Genomic DNA, 21,648 nt, shown 5'->3' with positions numbered 1-21,648 from the left:
CAGAGAGGACGAAGTGTTTTGCTGCTTTAGCCGCTGCCAGCGGGTCCCGAGTAGCTGGCAGCGGGTCTTCCAGATTTCGGGGCCTGTTTTGGTTATTTTTCAGTAGTTTGCTTTGTCTTGGCTCGTGTTTTGTATTTATTTATTAGTTTTATTATTGTTTTATGTTATCTTAAGTATGGAAACATATATATAGTCTATTTTTATGAAGAGTTAGAAGAGGTTAATTAGAGAGAATTAAGTTAGAGAGAAGAAAAAGTTTTCTAGGGTTCTTGGCAAATTTCAGAAATCTTTGTTTTTGAATTAGAATCCATGGAAGCTTAATCTTCCGGATTCTTGGTTAAAGATTGAAGCTTTTGGCTACGAATTGTGAGATTTCTCTTCTCTTTATTATCTATTGAATGTTTATTATTCCTTTGAATTATTTCATGATTTGCTTTAATCAATTGCTAGGTTAGAATTGTTAGATTCGCTTGCATCTAATTAATCTTTCCAAAGTAGCAACTTTGGGTTATGAATGCATGCTTTTGATTGATAACTTAAAGAGGGAATAATATTATTGAAGAAATTAGACCGCTTGTGTTAATTTATTCAATCCTTGTTGATTTCTCCGTTTATGTTCTTCTTGTGGATGATTTAGAGCGCTTGTCTTAAATTATACATTAGAAAGGGTTAGAAAGGAGCGCTTTGCTATTTCTAACTAGCTTATGAGAATTTAGAATTTAGAATTCTACAACAAGGTGTTCAATAGTGTTTGATTGAAGAGGCTTCTATGATCAATTTGTATGTTCAATTGTGGATTTCGCATAACCAAGACCGTTATTCTCATTGATTGCATACTATTTACGTTCATTGTTCAGATTTAGTTTAATTGTCACCATTGCTTGTCAAAACCCCCTTGTTACTTAGATTACTACGTTCCTAGAGTAATTCCACTTAGGTTTGCAGTTATTAGTCCCTTTTTCCCTGTGGATTCGAACTCGACTCCCCTAACTACGTTTATTTGCAGTTAGCTTAGTTGTGATATTTTTGGTTGCATACGACTGAGGCACACCAAATTTTGGCGCCGTTGCCGGGGAACTAAGGCGTTACTTTTTAATTGTTTATCTTAGTAGAATTTATTTTAGGACTGTTCTTAGCTATCTTTCTTTGTTTGTTCGCTAGGGTATGATAAGTACCCGTTCTGCTAACAAAGAAGTTTTGCAGTTTGATCCAGAAATTGAAAGGAATATTTCCAGGTTGCGGAAAGAGGCAAGAACAACCCCCAGTGAATCAACATACTCCTTCAATATTCAAGAAGAAGAGGAGATGGCTGACAATCGAACTCTAAGGGAACTCACAGCTCCCAACTTGAACCAACAACCGTTGTGCATTGCATACCAGCAGTTGGAGGAAGGTACTAATGTTGAGATCAAATCCGGTCTAATTCATCTATTGCCGGCATTCCATGGCATGAAAGGCGAAGATCCGAATAAACATCTGGCAGAATTTCATGTGGTTTGCACTAGCATGAAACCGATTGGGATGACTGATGAACAAATTCAGTTGAGAGCATTTCCTTTTTCTCTCAAAGATGCAGCAAAGGATTGGTTTTACTATCTTCCCCCAGGTAGCATAACAACTTGGGCAGATTTAAAGAAGTGTTTCCTTGAGAAGTACTACCCAGCCACTATTTCTGCAAGCCTTAAGAAAGCTATCATCAATGTGGATCAGAAGGAAGATGAATCCTTGTATGAGTATTGGGAGAGATTTAAGAGATTGTGTGCTAGTTGTCCTTACCATGGGTATTCCGATCAAGACCTCATCCTATACTTCTATGGAGGTCTAACTGATGATGACTTGAGGATGGTGAATGCAGCAAGTGGTGGAGGGCTAGTGAATAAGACTCCAGGAGATGCAACTAGGTTGATTGCAGAGCTAGCAGAAAATTCTAGGCAATTCAGTCAGAGAACTCCCACGCGCCGGGTGAATTTAGCAAATTCGAATACAACTGAGTTAGAGAGTCAAGTAGCTGATTTGACTTCTATGATGCGTGAGTTCATGGTGAACTCAAGGAATCCACAGCAACTGAATGCTTGTGGTTTATGCACCTCCATGGGACATCCCACTGATGCATGTCCTCAATTACAAGAGGAGCAGAATGAGCAGGCCAATGCAATGGGTTTCCAAGGGCAAGGTCCTCAGAGAAGATATGATCCATATTCAAATACATACAATCCAGGATGGAGGGATCATCCAAATTTGAGATATGGGAATTCCCAGGGGAACCAACAACAACAGCAAAATGCTCAAGGCCAGCAACAGTATCAGCAATATAGGGCACCATTACCCAAACCTCAAGGCCAAAGCTCAAATTCGAATAATATGTCAACTGAAGAAATGATTAGATCATTAACTTCTAATGTTTCTACTATGCAGCAAAATATGGTGCAATTTCAGCAAGAAACCAGATCAAGTATTCAAAACTTAGAGAATCAATTTAGTCAAATCTCTAGTGCAGTAAGCCGACTTGAAGCTAAGGACTCTGGAAAGCTTCCATCTCAAACGGAGCTGAATCCTAAGCAACAGGTCAATGCAATAACATTGAGAAATGGCAAAGAGTTGCAAGAAACTGCAGTTGCAACTAAGAGGGCTAAAGACTTGATTGGAACTGAAGAGCAAGAAGTAGAACATGAAGCTGTGGCGAATCCACCAACTTTTCCCTCTTATGAACCCACACCACCGTTCCCTGAAGCCTTGCAAGATACTCGAAGGTATGAGAAAGACAAGGATATTTATGAGACTTTTAGCAAATGTGAGGTAAATATTCCCCTCTTGAATGTGATTAAAAGTATTCCTCGTTTTGCTAAGTTTATGAAAGAACTGTGTACTATCAAGAGAAAGCATAGGTTGGGAGGAAAAGAGAAGGTAAAGGTGAGTGCTCATGTTTCTGCGGTTTTCCAAAAGAAAATCCCAGAAAAATGTGGTGATCCTGGTATGTTTATTGTTCCTGTTACAATAGGAGACACCACATTGCACCGAGCTATGTTGGACCTAGGTGCATCAATCAATGTCATTCCCTACTCCCTGTTTAAATCTTTAAAACTTGGACCTTTACATGGAACTGGGGTAGTGATTCAGTTAGCGGATAGGTCTAATGTGTATCCTAAGGGGGTGGTGGAAGATGTGTTGGTTAAGGTTGATGGTTTGATTTTTCCTGCTGACTTTTATGTGCTTGACATGGAACATGACAAACAAGAAGTCCCCATCTTGTTAGGAAGACCTTTCTTGAAGACTGCTAAAACAAAAATCGATGTGTCTACCGGTTCCTTGACTATGGAGGTTGATGGGAAAGCAATTGGGTATAACATTTATGATTCCATAAAGTATCCTGTCAACACTCATTCTTTATGTTCTCTTAATGTTGTCGATCCAATGGTGCATGATGTTCCTAACAATGATCGTGGGGATGAGTTCCTCACACCTATAACTAATGTTGTATCTGGTGATTGCTTGGATTTCTCTATGCATACTAATGTGCAGGTGAAGGTGGGGGAATTGAATGAACATTCCAAGCTTCCACCTATACCACCAGGTTAAACAATCGGCCCGTCTGCAATTCCGGGCAAGAAATTGTCCCATTTATACCACAAAGCAAAGAATAGGTTGTGGCATGACAAGATGATTGCTAGGAAGAAGGTTAAAGTCGGTGAAAAAGTACTCCTATATCAATCCCGACTTAGATTATTTCCGGGAAAACTTCGGTCCCATTGGGAGGGCCCTTTTCAAGTGGTGAACGTATATCCGCATGGAGCAGTTGAAATTCAAAGCCTCGAGACTGATAAGGTTTTCAAAGTCAATGGACAAAGGCTCAAACCCTACTTCGAGGGTTTCAAAACCGAGAACGTGGAGAGCATCGATCTCTACGAGCCATCAATGGAGTAGCGAAGTGGGATGAGCCGCGTCGAGCCAACGACGTAAAACAAAGGCGCTAATCGGGAGGCAACCCGATCGAAAACTCTTCCCCATTTCTTTTCGTAGTTTATTTTTTTTTTTTTAATTTTTCTTGTGATGTGAAGAGTGTTTTTGTTGTTTCTATGTAGGTGGAGGCCTCGGGAGCATCTTTTATGCCCGAAACACAGCAAAAACAAGCTGAAACAGAGCCAAAGGGGACATTCCCTGCTGAAGCCGCTGGCAGCTGCTCTGCAGCCGCTACCAGCGGGTCTTCAGGCAGCCCAAAAACCCCAGGCTCTGTCCCAGCCGCTGGTAGCTGCTGCAGAGCCGCTGCCAGCGGCACCCTACCTCAAAAAAAAAAAAAAAAAAAAGGAATCAGTATCAGCCGCTGCCAGCTGCCCCGTACCCGCTGGCAGCGGGTCTTCCAGCCCAGAAAACCCCAAAAACCTGCCAGAGCCGCTGCCAGCGGGCCTCAAGCCGCTACCAGCGGCTCCACCAGCCTCCCCGATATTTTTCCCCCTTATTTCCCCCTTTCCAACTCCTACCTTCATTACTCCTTTCGTAAACCCCAATTCCCACGAACCCTTACTCCTTTTCTCCTCCTTCTCTCTATTCTTTCATCCCCTTACTCCAATTGCACCGATCCCCTACCAATCTCCCTTTCCCAAGTCCTTGCCTTTCATCCACTCCTCAATTCCCATCACAATTACAACCTAGATTTTCCATTTTCTCTTGATTTCAAGTTTGACATTGAGTTGGTTGTGCAGTTGTGCAAGTTGAATTTCTCGTAATTGAAAGTGAAGGTAAAGGTACAAACATACAATTAGAGTCATGGGTGGGGATACCAAGAGGTCTAAGGCATCATCTCCATCAAGACCCCCAAGGGGCAAGAAGCAAGGTGCTTCTTCTAGTCAAGGTGAGGCACCTCCATTGCCTCGAGGGGATGGATTCATGGGTATGCGGTTGAATTCCAAGGAGAAGGGGATATGGACTAAGCTTCAACAACCACGACGAACGGTGCAATGCACCAAGTTTTTTGACTTAGAAGCTTTGCAAGAGCTAGGCATGGAGGAAGTAGTGCGGCTCTTGCTACGGAAAGTGGGTCTGGAGAATTTCATGACCAAATGCGCCCCCACCTATGTCAGGTATACCTATGAATTCCTTTCAACTCTTACTAAAGGACGTGATCAAATATCCTTTAATTTGAATAATAGGAATTATGTTGTGTCTTATGATGATATGCGAATGTCATTTGGTTGGGATGCACCCCCATTGGTGAACCATTGGGGTGATTATAGCACGTACTCGTCCCGAACATTTTGGAGGGCTATAACTTGTTGTGAAGTTGACCCTCATGGTGATCATAGCTTCAAGATCACTCACCCATGCCTTAGACTCGTTCATAGGTTTATTTCGTCCACCATACTATGTCAAGGAGAAGCTACTAAGGTTCCCAAGGCTACATTATCTTATTTGTGGGCGATGACCCCTGAGGGTGTCGGCACCCCCAATTGGGTCGATATTTTTGTAGATAGCTGTGTGAAAGTGCGGTCAAATTCAAGTGGCCACATTAGCATGGGTGGTATGGTCTCCCTGCTCGCTTGTTATTTAAATGTTCCACCCCCCGCAGATCTTGTGCCAGTAGATTCGACGTACCTAACTTATAACATCATGACTCTGGTCAAGATTGGTTTGTTATCGCGTTCCCCCGTCGTCGGTAGTTATTTCTGGCGATATGGGCCACAGGGCCTGAACTATTTGAGAATTCCTCGTCCCGAGGGACGAGCTTTGCCTTATGGCCCTGCCATCACAGACTTTTTCCTTGCACCCGACCTGGATGTTGCCCCCTATTTGGGAGATGCCGAAGTAATAATTGAGAACATGGGAGAGGAGAATCCCGATGTTCATATGGGCGGAGAGTTTGTTGATGAGGAAGGGGGTGAGGATGCTGCTGGAGTGCAGCACGATGATTGGCCTCACTGGAGGGCTGATGTAGATGATAGACTAGAGGAGGTGTGCGATGGGATGCAAGAGCTGCTTGCATATCAGAGAAGCATGAGTCGGTTTTATACCGCTCAATATCCACAGTATGAGCCCCCAACTGAGGCGTTCATGGATCACCTGGCATCCCGTGCTTTGCGTCGTTCCGAGAGGCGTGCTTCTCGGGGTGATGCCGGCTCTTCTGGCTCTGGAGGTCCCTCTCATTGAGATGGTAACGATTTTCTTCCTTTTCCCTTACTTTTGGTTTCATTGTAGTTGTTCTTGCATCGAGGACAATGCCTCATTTAAGTAGGGGGGGAAGCTTTTCATTGCATATTTTTGAAATTTTGTATAGTTATCTTGATTTCATGTTTTGTATAACTATCTTAATTGTGGTTCAATGAAAAAAAAAAATGCAAAAAGAAAAAGAAAAAAGAAAAAAAATTAAAAAAAAAGAAAGAAAAAGAAAAAGAAACCCGCTAAGCCGAAAACCTGAATAGGCGGCTTAGGCAAAAATGGGGGCCCGGTTAGGTTGAAAACCCGAAAGGGCGACCTAAGCAAAAAAGTGGCTAATGAGTGGGTGAGAAAGTGAGATTTGGAAAAAGATGAGAGGCTAGGATGAAAACCCGAAAGGGCTCCTAGGCAAAATGAGAGAAGAGAGAGAAAAATTCGTGAATTTGCGCATCTATTTGCCGGAGTCGGTGTCATAAGGGAGGAGAAATATGGAGGTGTCGGGTAGGTCTCATCTTGATGTTTTCGGGAGATAGTTGAAGTTCGGGAGAAGTGTTGATCATGCTTAGAAAGCTAGAGTTATTTTTCTTGACTTTTGAGTGTGGAAGTGTTTTCTTTTGTGGACTTTTGGTTTAGTTGAGTCTTGTTTGCCCAATTTTATCAAAAGTTTCGTGTGGTAGGATAGTTGAGAATATCTATGCTCTTGGCTATGTGCTTGTTGTTCTAGGTTGGTTTTGGGGGATGAGTTGATTGTAAAAAAAAATGAAAAAGGGAGTTTGTGAAGTGAGAAGGCGGTTAGTTGGTGGTTGCTAGGATGTCTTCTTGAGTTTGAATGCGTAGAGCTTGTTAGGTTCCGCCATCTTCTGTTTTGAACCTTAATGGGGAGATGTGTTCTATTCTCTAAGTTTACTCGAGGGCGAGTAAAGGTTCAAGTATGGGGAATTTGATAAGCCGTCTTATCAAGGGTTGAGAGAAGAGTTTTAGGGTGTGTTTTGATGTTGTGCATGAGTTTTTAATAGCTTTTGTGAGTTTCGGGCGGTGATCTCACTTGTGTGCAAAAGCCGGGATTTATAGGTGTTAGTGAGTGAGTTCGGGAACTAATGAGGAGGATTATAGAGTATGGACCTTAGCTCGTGATTTGAGAAGCGTGATGGAGCTTGGAAGAGCAAGGGAGAAAGCTTGAGTAAAGGTGAAGCAAAGCTAGAAGAAAGAGCAAAGAAGACAGCAGAAGACAGCAGAACCGCTGCCAGGGCCGCTGGCAGCGGGTCAGCCAGAGAGGACGAAGTGTTTTGCTGCTTTAGCCGCTGCCAGCGGGTCCCGAGTAGCTGGCAGCGGGTCTTCCAGATTTCGGGGCCTGTTTTGGTTATTTTTCAGTAGTTTGCTTTGTCTTGGCTCGTGTTTTGTATTTATTTATTAGTTTTATTATTGTTTTATGTTATCTTAAGTATGGAAACATATATATAGTCTATTTTTATGAAGAGTTAGAAGAGGTTAATTAGAGAGAATTAAGTTAGAGAGAAGAAAAAGTTTTCTAGGGTTCTTGGCAAATTTCAGAAATCTTTGTTTTTGAATTAGAATCCATGGAAGCTTAATCTTCCGGATTCTTGGTTAAAGATTGAAGCTTTTGGCTACGAATTGTGAGATTTCTCTTCTCTTTATTATCTATTGAATGTTTATTATTCCTTTGAATTATTTCATGATTTGCTTTAATCAATTGCTAGGTTAGAATTGTTAGATTCGCTTGCATCTAATTAATCTTTCCAAAGTAGCAACTTTGGGTTATGAATGCATGCTTTTGATTGATAACTTAAAGAGGGAATAATATTATTGAAGAAATTAGACCGCTTGTGTTAATTTATTCAATCCTTGTTGATTTCTCCGTTTATGTTCTTCTTGTGGATGATTTAGAGCGCTTGTCTTAAATTATACATTAGAAAGGGTTAGAAAGGAGCGCTTTGCTATTTCTAACTAGCTTATGAGAATTTAGAATTTAGAATTCTACAACAAGGTGTTCAATAGTGTTTGATTGAAGAGGCTTCTATGATCAATTTGTATGTTCAATTGTGGATTTCGCATAACCAAGACCGTTATTCTCATTGATTGCATACTATTTACGTTCATTGTTCAGATTTAGTTTAATTGTCACCATTGCTTGTCAAAACCCCCTTGTTACTTAGATTACTACGTTCCTAGAGTAATTCCACTTAGGTTTGCAGTTATTAGTCCCTTTTTCCCTGTGGATTCGAACTCGACTCCCCTAACTACGTTTATTTGCAGTTAGCTTAGTTGTGATATTTTTGGTTGCATACGACTGAGGCACACCAGCCACCGACATTTGAATGGTGCCCGAGTTCATCAGTTGAAAAGACAAGTACCGGGGTGAGTTATGCTCATCCCGGTGCACATACAATGAAGACAAAAATTCGAGGGTAAGCCTCTTGTAAGTGAGAGCATGCATGGTAAGGAAAGAATCGAAGTTGGTATATGAAAATAATTGAACCATGTCACTTTCGATCCCTAAAGCCCTAGCGGCTAAAGGGTCGTAGAACTTTGTAGGCCAAATCGGTCGGTGGGATAAGCCTACAAATTTGTCCAAAAAGGACGGGTTATTAAAAACAATACCCATGGTGTCCACTGTGGGTGGAGCCATGGATGAGGATGCATCGTCCCGACCCGGCCTCCTAGTCGATGTCTTTGTTCTAAGCATGTTTGATTCAAGAAATTAAGCACAATATATCAATTAACAAGCAAGAAACTATCCTACTACCCTAACACTACTAATTCACTTAAACTTGCAACAATAAAGCACAATTCAACAACAAATATTCAATAAAACTAATGAAATTGGACAAAAATTACGAAAATCAATGAGTTTAAGAACGAATTCACCGAGGACTCCACGAAGTGGAGTTGTGTCGAGCTCATAGAGGGCCGAATTTTGCTTCCAATCGCTTGAAAAATGCTCCAATGCAAGGGGGATGCCGAAATCTTGAAGAAGAATTGGGGAATTAGGGTTTGATTTGAGGATTTGGGGGAGGAATTTGGGAGTTAGGGTTTGTTTAGAGAGAGAAAGGGTAGGAAAGAGTGTTAGAGAGTTGGGAAATAATGAGAGAGTTGAGTGAAATTGTGTTTAAAAGAGCCGAAATATTGTCCGGACCCCGCGCTGCACGGCCGTGCTATAATTGTCACGGCCGTGATGAAGTTTGGCACGGCCGTGTTGGCTTGGCAGGCTACTTTGCAAAATCAAATTTCAGATGGCACGCCCGTGCTGAATATGGCACGACTGTGTTAGCATGTCAGTAGGCTTTTTAGGTTTGGCACGGCCGTGCAGAATTTGGCACGGCCGTGCTGGATGCTTGCATGGCCGTGTTGTCTGATGGCACGGTCGTGCTAACTGTTGCAGTCTGTAGGCTTTCTTTTCCTTCAAAGCACGCATCACTCTCTTCATTCCGACTTCTAACCAATCTTCTACCTACACAAAAACACACAAGAGCACACAAAACTCACACAAATTAGGAGCTAAACCAACAAAAAAGTAAAGCAAAAGAAACTACTCTAGTAAAAGCAAGAAAATCGGGTTGCCTCCCGGAAGCGCTAAGTTTAACGTTGATAGCTTGACGTGGTCACATTCAACTCTTGTGACCGCATTTGAACACATCTATCACACCAACATGGGCTCCCTCATAGTATGTCTTCAACCTTTGCCCATTAACCACGAAGGATTGCAACCCACTAGAATCATAAAGCTCAACCGCACCGGAAGGGAAAACATCTTTGACAGTGAAAGGACCCCTCCATCTTGACATCAACTTACCGGGGAAGAGCTTCATCCTAGAGTTATGCAAGAGGACTTTGTCACCAACATTGAACACCTTCCGCTCTATCTTCCGGTCATGGAACTCCTTAGATCGGGACTTGTATAGGCTCGCACTGTCATATGCGTCCATCCGAAGCTCCTCTAACTCATGAAGGTCCAACATCCGTTACTCTCCCACGCTTGCTAGATCAAAATTTATCTTCTTGATAGCCCATTGAGCGCGGTGCTCTAGTTCGACCGGGAGGTGACATGCTTTCCCGTAGACCAAGCGGTATGGGGTGGTGCCTACTGGGGTCTTGAAAGTAGTCCGATATGCCCAAAGTGCATCATCAAGCTTATCGGACCAATCTTTCCTATTCTTCGCCACTGTCTTCTCAAGGATGGACTTTATCTATCGATTGGAGACTTCCGCTTGCCCACTAGATTGAGGGTGATAGGTTGTCCCGAACCTTTGATGTACTCCATTCTTTCGAAGCATCCTTTGAAAGGCCCCATGCACAAAGTGTGACCCGTTGTCACTTATAACCGCTCTAGGAACCCCGAACCTTGGAAATATAATCTTCTTGAAGAGCTTCATTACCACCTTGTGATCATTTGTTGGGGAGGCAATTGCTTCCACCCACTTAGACACGTAATCCACAGCCACAAGTATGTATTGGTTCCCACGGGAGGAAGGGAAGGGTCCCATGAAGTCTATGCCCCACACATCAAAGATCTCAAGTTCAAGTATGGGTTGTTGAGGCATTTCATTCTTCTTGGAAATGTTTCCACTTCGTTGGCAAGCATCGCAAGTCTTCACAAATGCCCACGCGTCCCTAAAGATATGGGGCCACCATAGCCCACATTGCAAAACCTTTTGGGCCGTTTTATTAGCCCCCATGTGACCTCCGCAATGGTCGGAGTGGCACATTTTCAGCACACTATGAACTTCTTCCTCCGGAACACACCTTCTTAGGAGACCATCTACACCTCTCTTGAACAAAATTGGATCATCCCATATGTAATGCCTTGCATCTCTCCTAATCTTCTTCCGTTGGTTCTTGGAGTGATCGGGGGGAAACTCCTCACAAGACAAGTAGTTTACCATATCCGCAAACCATGGTAGAATCTTCTCCTTGAGGAGGTATAACACATCATCCTTCAACTCATCACAAATGGGCATCCCATCATCTTCTTGTTGCTCTCTCTCCATGCGCGAAAGGTGATCCGCAACCACATTCTCAGCTCCCTTCTTGTCCCGGATCTCCACATGAAATTGTTGTAAAGAGAGGACCCATCGGAGGAGGCGTGGTTTGGATTCCTTCTTCGAAATTAGGTACTTGATGGATGCATGGTCGATGTAGACAATCGTTTTGGAACCAATGAGGTAGTCCCAAAATTTCTCAAATGCATGAACAATGGTTAGGAACTCTTTCTCTGTGGTGGTGTAGTTCCTTTGTGCTTTATTTAAGGTCTTGGACATGTAATAGATCACGTGAAGCCTCTTCTCAACTCGTTGCCCAAGAAGACCTCCAATAGCCGTATCACTAGCATTGCACATCAACTCAAAAGGTAGATCCCACCGTGGTCCTTGCACAATCGGGGCAGAAATCAAAGCTTCCTTAAGTGTGTTAAAAGCTTGTAGGCACTCTTCATCGAACTTGAAGTCAACTTCCTTTTGAAATAAGGCATTCAAAGGCTTGGCTATAAGAGAGAAATCTTTTATGAATCGCCGGTAGAACCTCGCATGCCCTAGGAATTGTCTTACCCCTTTTGCATTGACCGGTGGTGGTAGCTTTGCTATAACTTCAACCTTTGCTTTGTCCACCTCTATGCCGGCATTTGAGATCTTGTGACCGAGGACAATACCTTCTTCAACCATGAAGTGACACTTCTCCCAGTTGAGGACTAAGTTCACCTTCTCACACCGTTGTAGGCACTTCCCCAAGTTCACTAGACAATCATCAAAGGACGCTCCTCCAACAGAAAAATCATCCATGAAAACCTCCATCTCGGCCTCTAACATGTCCCCAAAAATGCTCATCATACACCATTGAAAGGTGCCCGGTGCATTGCAAAGTCCAAAAGGCATTCTCTAGTAGGCAAAAGTACCATATGGACAAGTAAAAGTCGTCTTCTCTTGGTCATCCGGGTTTATAGGTATTTGGAAAAACCCCGAATAACCGTCAAGAAAGCAATAATACTTGTGCCTAGTTAGTCTTTCGAGCATTTGATCAATAAAAGGGAGGGGAAAATGGTCCTTTTTGGTATATGCATTTAGACGTCTATAGTCTATGCACATCCGCCAACCGGTCACCGTTCTAGTTGAGATGAGCTCACCATTCTCATTCTCAACTACAGTCATTCCCCCCTTCTTAGGGACAACATGCACAGGGGAAACCCATCTAGAGCTTGAAATGGGGAAGATGATACCTGGATCAAGGAGTTTGGTGATCTCTTTCTTCACCACCTCCCCCATTTGAGGATTGAGTTTCCTCTGCCTCTCAATAGAAGGCCTCGCACTATCCTCGAGAGTTATGTGATGTATACATATAGCGGGGCTAATACCCTTGAGGTTATCATTTGTATAGCCTATGGCACTTTGATGCTCTCTCAATACATCACACAACTTCTGAGTTTGATCCGCATCTAAAGAAGAATTCACAATGACAGGATAAGTTGAATTAGGACCAAGAAATTCGTACCTTAGATGTGATGGTAGAGGTTTCAATTCTACCTTAGGGGCCTCATTTACCTCTTTTGTGGTGGCCATAGCAAGTGCATACATGGGTGTAATTTCCTTGAAACCGTCATCACCATCATCTTCCTCTAGCATTTGCTCCTCTATGTACCTGCTCTCATCGGTATCACTTTGCTCAAGATCATGGTTAGTAGAAAGCAATTGTTTATACATACTAGAGACAATCGAATCAATAGTGTCAATCATCATGCAGTTTTCGGAAGTAGACAAAGGATATTGCATGCTTTTGTTCAGATCAAATTCAAGGACCTCCTCTCCTACCTTTAAAGAAATCTTGGCACTCTTCACATCAATGAGAGCACCAGAGGTAGCTAGGAAAGGTCGCCCAAGAATAATAGGTTTATGATTATCTTCATCCATTTCTAAAACTACAAAATCCACAGGTATCACAAATTTCCCAACCCGTAGGGGAACATCTTCTACCTTACCCTTAGGAAATTTGATCGAACGATCAGCTAACTGTAGAGTAATGTTGGTAGGAAGAAGTTCTCCTACCCCTAATCTTTGATATAAAGAATATGGCATAAGACTAACACTAGCCCCAAGATCACATAATGCATTATCAATTTTCATTTTATTAATAGCACAAGGGATTGAGAAATTACCTAGATCTCCCAATTTGGGAGGCATCTTGTTCATGATGATTGCACTACAATTCGCGGTGAGGTTAACAGTTTCCACCCCAGCATAATTCCTCCTGCCACTCAAAATATCTTTCAAAAACCTAGAATAGTTAGGCATTTGTTTTATAGCATCGGTGAATGGTATGGAAAGGTGAATTTGCTTCAAAGTCTCTAAAAACTTACCAAATTGAACATCCAACTTATGTCTCACAAACTTATGGGGGTAAGGAAGTTTTTGCAATAGATTAGGTTCTTTGACTTGTGTTACTTCCTTTTCTTTTAGGACCTCCACTATTTTATCATTCTCTCTGGTCCTCTCCTCCTCACTCTCTATAACAGTATCAGTGGTAGGTGTAGTCACAGATTGACTCCTAGGTGGTACTACTTCATCGCTCCTCCTCAATGTCTTTCCACTCCTAGTGGTGATAGCATTTACAGAGTTTTTAGGGTCAATACCTTGAGGTGGGAGTTTTGACACTCCAACCCCATCCTTTATAGCACTAGCCAACTGAGAAATCTGGGTTTCAAGAATTTTATTATGCGTCATCACTTCATTAAACTTTTTGTCACTGGTGGCCATGAAAGTGTTGAACATTTTGGTCTGTGCTTCCATCATCTCCTCCAAACTAGTCCTTTGCGATGGTCCTTGAGCATTGTAGTTGTCATTAGAGGCTCGGGAACCACGCGCATTAGATTGTTGGGGATTTTGATTTTGGAAGTTGTTCCTGTTACCATTGTTATTCCAGTTTCCCCTATTATTGGCATTCATGTTCTGATTGTATTACCCTTGATTACCTTGATTACCTGCATTTTGCTGGTAATTATTCTGATTACCAAAATTACCATGTTGATTATAGGACCCTTGGGGATTTTGGTCCCTTTGGTTCCTGTTTCCCCACTGGTTTTGTTGTTGGTAGTCAGAATTATTACCCTGTTGATTATAATTGTTCCCTCTTTGATTAGGTGGTAAATATCTGTTATTGTCATTCCTAGGTCTATTATCATAAGACAAGGCATTGACTTGTTCATTATCACACTTATTACCATCATTACAGTTAGATTGAAATTGGGAATCTACGTTGCAGGCAGAGGTATCATGGTCATAAGACCCACAGTTTTCACAGAATATACATCCAGCAGGCATATTATTAGAGTTAGAGTGCATACCTGCTCCCTTAGAATGGGATGGAAGATTTTGATGCGGTGGAGCATCGAGCTTCTCTTTGATAATTGACATTTCCTTACCTAGATTTGCAATTTGCGATGTCAAATTCCCGATTGCATTAAGGTGGTCTACCGAATAGACCGCTCCTCCACTCTTGCTCATGGCCTCTCGCTCTCCATCTTGCCAATCCATGTGGTGTCGTACCACATCTTCTATGATATCAATGACCTCCTCTTCGGTCTTGTTCATAATAGGGCCACCTGCTCCTGCATCCAAACTGGTCTTACCTTGAGGACTCAATCCTCCATAGAAAATCTGTAGAACTTGGTATGTTGGGATTCCGTGGTGTGGGCACTCTCTTTGGTATTCCTTGTACCTTTCCCATGCTTCGTAGATTGACTCCCCACTCCTTTGCCGAAATCCCTGGATCAAAGCTCTAGCATCGACCGTCTTCTTTTGGGAATAAAATCTTCCCAAGAATGCTGTCGTGACATCATCCCAAGTGTGTAGAGAGTTCGGCTTCACCTCCTTCTCTAACCATTCGAGAGCTCTCCTTATAAGTGAAAAGGGGAAAAGCTTCAATCTCACGAACTCTTGATTCACCCCATTAACCTTGATGGTATTGCAGTACTTCTCAAATTCATTCAAATGAGCCAAAGGGCTCTCATGCTTGGCACCACTAAACTGCCTTCTCTCGATGAGGGTGATCATAGCCGGCCGGACTCGAAATCATTGGCCTCAGTAGTGGGTGGAGCAATCCCACTTGAAGCTCTATACGCCCCGGGAGTTCCCAACTCCTTAAGGGGTCCTGGTGCTGGCCGATTAGGTTGGCGCTGATTATTCATATCCGTCATTGGAATTGGATGTTTGTCTGGCTCGGTCTCCTTTCCGTGAGAGTTGTGATGACTTCGATCGGGAGTTGCGGTTGCTTCTCAAAGTTCTTTCAATTTCTAGATCGAAGGGTATTAACTCTCTCTGTTTAGACCTGCGCATACACACTAACCAAACCAATTAAATAGCAGGGCTACAAGTGTAGCCAAAAGGGAAAAATCTTTTTGTGTTTATTTTTATACTGAACTAGACTCAAGAAATCAAAAAGCAATTAACAAACACCGGTCCCCGGCAACGGCGCCATTTTGACAAGGGTTAAATCGGTTTCTACAATCTAACCCTCAATCAAACAATACTTATACGAACACCCTATAACCAAGTACAATGGCAAATAAATGTTCGGTCCACGAGGAACGAGAGTAATTGCAAATCAATCTTAAACCTAAGCTAGTTCGAAATCAATGGAAAATGGTGTTCTAAAATACTACTAATAAGATGGAATAAATCAATAAACTAAGACACTAGGGAGAACGGGAATTCACCAAACCATCGGTAACTACGCAACAAGGAATCATAGAGACAAACGGGATATGCAAAGACTATATGTCTGATCAATATTGTGCGATAGGAAGACAACGGGCAATACTAAGCTTGGATTTCTCATGCACTTAACATTACTCGATACATAATCAAACCACATTCAATAATGAAATACTCCATTCACAATCTCTTGTTCAAATCAAGAATATCATGCAATTAAATTCAAGATTCTAGGTTAGCTACTCCTATTGTAGTGAATTAACATGCAATCGCATATAATCAATTTAATCACAATCCGTTTATCAAAATATATCCTTAATTACGTAGATTACCTAGGCCGGGTTTCATCCCGAAACCCTAGCCAGGAAACTACTCACAATATTCATAATCACAGCAATAATAGATCCCATAAACATCATAGATCTAAACATAAATTCTGATTAAGGAATAACAAAGCTAGATTAATAAACAAGAATGAATAATACCAATTGTATTGATGCGAATCAATGGAAAAGTTTAGAACTTTGATATCCGTCGTCAATGAATAATACAAAGAATCTTCACAAATCTTGCTTCAAATCAATCCGAGAAACTAAAATCGCTAGAATAATCTTTAAGAAAACTAATGAATCTCTAATACCAAGAACGTTCTCCAATAACTCTCTACAAAAGGCTCTTAAAAACTATCTCTAAATCTGTCTAAAAACGCCCCTTAAAGTTGGGCCTTATATACGTCTTCTAATTCGGAGAAGTCAAGCGCGCAGTCAACCCTGGATCAGCATGGCCGTGCTATATTTGGCACGGTCGTGCTAGCTTGTCAGTAGCTAAACCGGATTTCTTCTTCAATTTGGCACGGCCGTGCTATATTTTGCACGGCCGTGCTAAAAATGACACGGCCGTGCTGAATATGCTCTAGCACGGGGCTCATACTGAAGTTGACACGGGCACGGGCAACATCTGGCACGACCGTGCTAATGGCCTGCACGGTCGTGCTGGTGCGTGGATACTGACACGGCCGTGCTGCCTTGCCTGGGGCTGCTTGCTCATAGGCCAGCATGGGTGTGCCTATGGTAACACGGCCGTGCTGCCTGGGCTATGTAATCAATGCACAACACTTGAACTTCCTTAACTCCTCGGACTTCGGTCAAGGCTAGCTCGGTTACGCATTAAGGGCTCGGGATCCGACTAAACTCGGTTGATATTACCTGAAAACACATAAAAAACAAACCGAAAACCCGTGAAGCACGTAATATAGGGGACATAAGCATAACAAGGTAATAATCGGCCAAAACGGCCCCAAATACATCCAAAATCATCCTAATATATGCTCTAAAGCGCGCCCTAAAGTGCGCTTGTCAGTCAAATGGAGAGAGAAGGTTAGGTGAGGACCATGAATGGGTGGGGGGACCACTGCCTTGCACCTCAAGGTTTTGCCCAAGCTTGGTCCCCACCCCTCACCAAAACCGGCATCTCATAGACAGCTGGCTGGCAGCCTGCCTTGGCTGCCAAGGCTGCCAGCTGGCGCCTAGCACCAAGGCTGGGCAGCCAGCCAGCTTGCTGTGCCAGCAAGCAGTGCTAGCACGCACTGGCCTAGCACGCATTAGCCCCTAGCACGCTGCGAGCTGCTGGGCGCTGGCGCTGCTATCATAGTGCTGCTGCCTAGCAATTTCTCGCACACACACTCGCACAGGCCCTCTCGCACAGTTAGCCAGCTAGGCCAGCATACGCACATCCCAGCCAGCGCACTCATGCACGCAAGGCCTAGCATGCGTGCTGCTAGCGAGCCACGTATGCTGGGCTTGGTGTTGTTTGCTAGCTTGTTGTGCTTGGTGCTTCCATGCGAAGGCATACACACAAGCACATAGCTCGGTGCCTCATTGCGAGGCTGCTGGGCGATGGTGCACACGCACACGCACACACGCATGTGCCTAGCACTACGATGGCGCTGTGCGTGATGCTAGGGTGTTGCGACAGTGCCCACGCACATGCACGCACACGTGGGTGCTGTGCTTGGTACAATAGGGCTGCGATGGTGCGAGGCATGCACGCACAAGCCCATACGCCAGTGCCTAGCACTGCGATGGCTGTGCTTGGTACGATAGGCTAGCGATAGCACCCATGAGCACCCAGGCACCTAGGCCAGCACACTGCTAGCTGCGATGGGTTGCCTGGTGCTTGTGGGGCTTGCGATAGCTGCCATGCGCACCCAGGCACCCATGCTAGCATGCTGCTAGCTTGCGATGGGCTGCCAGGGCGCGCCTAGGCTGCGATAGTGCCTAGAACACCATGGTGCGCCTAGCATACATGTTTCGGGGTTTTCTGATGTCCTGCGGGAGAGTTACAATTCCGAGACTGGGAACCGGACGCCTGTACCTGCAAAATAACGGAGACTCCTGTGAGCTCCGCCTCCAACGGTCAAGTTAGTACCTGATTAAGGAGTAATTAATGCGGAAATTAAAGTAATAAGGTCTCTCTAGGTGAGAATGTTTAATGTAGGTAATCTGCTTTGTTAGCGAGATCAGCCGGTTATTAGTGTGTTCCGTAATGTTTTTCGCGTGTGTTTTTTTGTCCCCCCCTTAATGAGGATTAAGGGAGGTATTTATAACCTTGGGAAACGTGCCCATCCTAGGTTTAGGTAAACCTAGGGCCGATTGGGCTTCCCTCGGAAGTTGGGCCTGGTGGCCGGTTTCTCCATTAGGCATGGAGTATGCCACATGTCGTGACATAACAGGTCCAAGGTGGACGAATAAGCGCGTGCCACGTGGCAAGCCCTGACAGTTCCAACTAGGGGACACTTGGCAGGTCCTGATTGGCCCACGTGGCGCATTCCGATTGGTGGGAGCAAAATCCCCTAATCATTTGCCCCTCACAGGTGGCACGTGATTGGTCACGTGTTACCTGTGACAGGTGTCGCACTGTAACGGGCGACGGCCTGCTACAGGTGTCAGTCGGCGAATGGACGAGAGATTTTCCCGCCCAAATTTTGAATTCTAGAAGTGACCCTTCGCCTTCTCACTTCGCCTATATAAGGGAGAGTTGCCTTGAGTCATTTTCACACTTTGAGAACTATTTGAGAACATTCGGACCCCTGAACTTGCTCTGACATTTTGGACTTTTTCTGCCTACCGCCTGTTCTGACAAGCCGACTGCACCGGATTTCCAGAACTTCATCAACCGTCACTCGTTCAGGTAACTCAGTTCTCTTACTCTTAATTTTCTTTTTATTTTCTGAAATGGCACCACGGAAGCACACGACACGACCTAGGTTAGTGATCAGCCGGTCACCGGGGACGGCTGAATCTAGGACTAGGAGTGCCGCCTGCCCTTTTCCGGACCCATCTTTGCCCTTTATACAAAGTCCGACTGTATTTGTGTCTATGCAGAGCAGGATGGCCAGAACAAAAAAGACAGCTAGGATCTCAAATTCAGACGGCTCCTCCCACAGGGTGCCGATTAGTGAAACATCTGACCAGGCGCCAGATGTTGAAGTGAGACAAGGCGGCCTGGATGCCGGCAATTTTGTGGGGGGAGTCATAGTGACCCCTTCCAATTTAACAGTTAACAAATCTGCTCCTTTTCAAAGAGAGGAGGCGGGCCCCTCCGGGAGAGGGGAGGAGTCGTCCTCTTCAGACTCGTCCGAGGACGATTCCTCGTCAAGCTCTTCTGGCCATGCTTCTTTGGGTACAGAAGAGAAAAACAGCCGCCTGCAAGAGGCGAGACTTTCTCACACAGTTGAGAAGGGGGACAATTGGGCAGAACCATCCGCCTCTTACCGAGAGCTAAATACCCCCTACTACTGCACGGTACCTCGGGGCCGAATCACAGCCATGCAAGAGAAAATGGAGAGCTTTATTGCAAACCACACCATGGGCCTCGACTTTCTAGTGTTTGTGCCGGATCCAGAAGACACAGTCGTCTGGCCGGCTGGTTCCAGTTATGATAGCGCCTGCTTTGGCTGCTACGAGGCGGCGATCAAGGCAGGGCTGCGCTTCCCATTACATCCGGCTGTTCATCGGATTTTGGATGGGTATGAGTTGGGGTTATGGCAGTTAGCCCCAAACTCCTGGGTCAACGTACTCGGCTATGTGGCCGGGTGCGAACTGCACGGGGTGGAGCCGAGCTTCGAGGCTTTCGCCCATATGAACTATCTCAGCCGGACCCCTAAGACAGGCGGTACCGGCTGGTATCAATTAACAAGCCACAGGGGCTACCTCATGACGAGAGGTAAAGCAAACAAGTGGAAGGACTGGCGGAGCACCTTCCTCATCATTGAGAGTTCAGACATTGAGCTGAACAAGCGCTTCAATAGGTGGAACAGGAATCCGCCCCTTCTTGCAGGCGGCCGTAGCATGCCGCCTGTTCCCCCCAAGGCTAAGAAAGAGATCCTTGACAAAGGACTCTTTAAAGTAGAGTCGAGGGTCGACTCTACTTCAGGGGTACGAGAGCAAGTACCCCTGCACTGCGTCCCGAGCTTCAAGTGGCTCTATGACGAGTACTTTTTGGCCGCCTGTGGCCTCAGCAGTCGGTGCTCAAGAGGTAGTCGGCCTGTCGAATACTCTGTTGTTTCATACATTTGTTGTTTATCTTTTATTAACTTTGCCGTTTGTTTTTGCAGCTGACGCCATGAGCAAAATCACCGCCTCCAAGACTGCGGCGGCCATGTTGCGGGCCTCTATTATGCAACAAGCTTCAACCGACTCCCCCAAAAAGGGGGCACCCTTGGTGAGCTCCGAACCTTTCACCCTCTTTTTGGAGTGTTTATGCATATACTGACTTTTTTCTTCTGTTTTAGACGGGTGCTCCAAGAGCTTCATCTTCCCAACAGCCGGACCCCAAGGCCCGGAAGACGACTGTTGGGAGCTCTCCTGGTTCTTCCAGGAAACAGGTGGCGGCTGAGAAACAGCCGGCCACTTCTTCTAAAGCTCCAACTGGGCCGCCTAGAGGTATGAAGTTATCCTTGTAAATTTTTTTTTTTTTTTTTTTTTTTTTTTTTTTTTTTTACTAAGTCTTATCCGTTTGTTTATGCTTGATGCAGCCGGCCCCCAGGGGCCTGACTTGGTAGAGATGGCCAAGTCTATGATCAGGGCAGTTCCTCCGTCTGAAAGGGAGGCGGTCAGGGGTGTCGGCTCCCTTGACCTTGACGGGATTGCAGGGGTCCTTGCTGAGGTATACTTAGCATATTTTTGAGTATTTGAATATTCTGGACGCCTGTTTTCTTTTTTGTTTGGAAACTGACGCCTGTTTTTTTTTTTAGGCCCTGCTCCGAGTTAACGGCCTTCGCAAGCCGCTTGATCGGAAAAACAAAGAGGTAAAGGCTGCAAAAGCTATGGCCGCCTCTGACTGTGACAAGGCAATGTTTCAAATTGCCCAAAATGAAGTACTGACCATTGATATTCTTTATTATCAGGCGCAGGCTACCGCCGCTGTTCGGGCTCAGTTAGAGGCGGCCCAGAAGAAGAATGACGAGCTGGAGGCGACCATCACAAATCTCCAGGCCGAGCTGAAACCTCTTCGCCTAAAAATGTACTCTTACGAAGCCATGGAGAAATCCTTGGCCAGCGTAAAAGAACGCCTGGTGAGCCAAGAGAAGAGTCTTACCCAAGAGCCCTCGAAAAAGGCCGAGCAAGAGAAGAAAGAGCTCGTCCGGGAGATGATGGAAGACTCCGCTCAAATCCAGCGCATGACCTGGGGCCGCCTCTTCCCCAGTGCCGACTTTGCCTCTTGGGAAAGAACGTACCGCCAGTGTTCGGAAACATATAATCAAGAGATCCTGGCGGCTGCTGAAGAAGAG

The 21,648-nt window shown here is 44.5% G+C and overlaps 1 protein-coding gene across 1 annotated transcript; it reads left to right on the top strand.

The window, feature by feature from the left end:
• Positions 1–1,842: 1,842 nt before the first annotated feature.
• On the top strand, positions 1,843–3,576 carry LOC110685764. Its single transcript, XM_021862286.1, has 2 exons — positions 1,843–2,004; positions 2,260–3,576. The coding sequence occupies exons 1-2, from the start codon at positions 1,843–1,845 to the stop codon at positions 3,574–3,576; spliced, it is 1,479 nt and encodes a 492-aa protein (XP_021717978.1).
• The last annotated feature ends 18,072 nt before the right edge of the window (positions 3,577–21,648 follow it).

The sequence above is a fragment of the Chenopodium quinoa genome, unplaced genomic scaffold (genome assembly GCF_001683475.1).
Source record: "Chenopodium quinoa cultivar QQ74 unplaced genomic scaffold, ASM168347v1, whole genome shotgun sequence".
Classification (NCBI taxonomy): Eukaryota; Viridiplantae; Streptophyta; class Magnoliopsida; order Caryophyllales; family Amaranthaceae; genus Chenopodium; species Chenopodium quinoa.
This window is presented reverse-complemented; position numbering and strand designations above follow the sequence as displayed.

Bases quoted from the DNA above. Each gene is read 5' to 3' on its own strand.
- LOC110685764 (XM_021862286.1), top strand. From the start codon at position 1,843: ATGGTGAATGCAGCAAGTGGTGGAGGGCTAGTGAATAAGACTCCAGGA. The intron at 2,005-2,259 runs GTAGCTGATTTG...GGGAATTCCCAG, and splicing joins CAACTGAGTTAGAGAGTCAA to GGGAACCAACAACAACAGCA.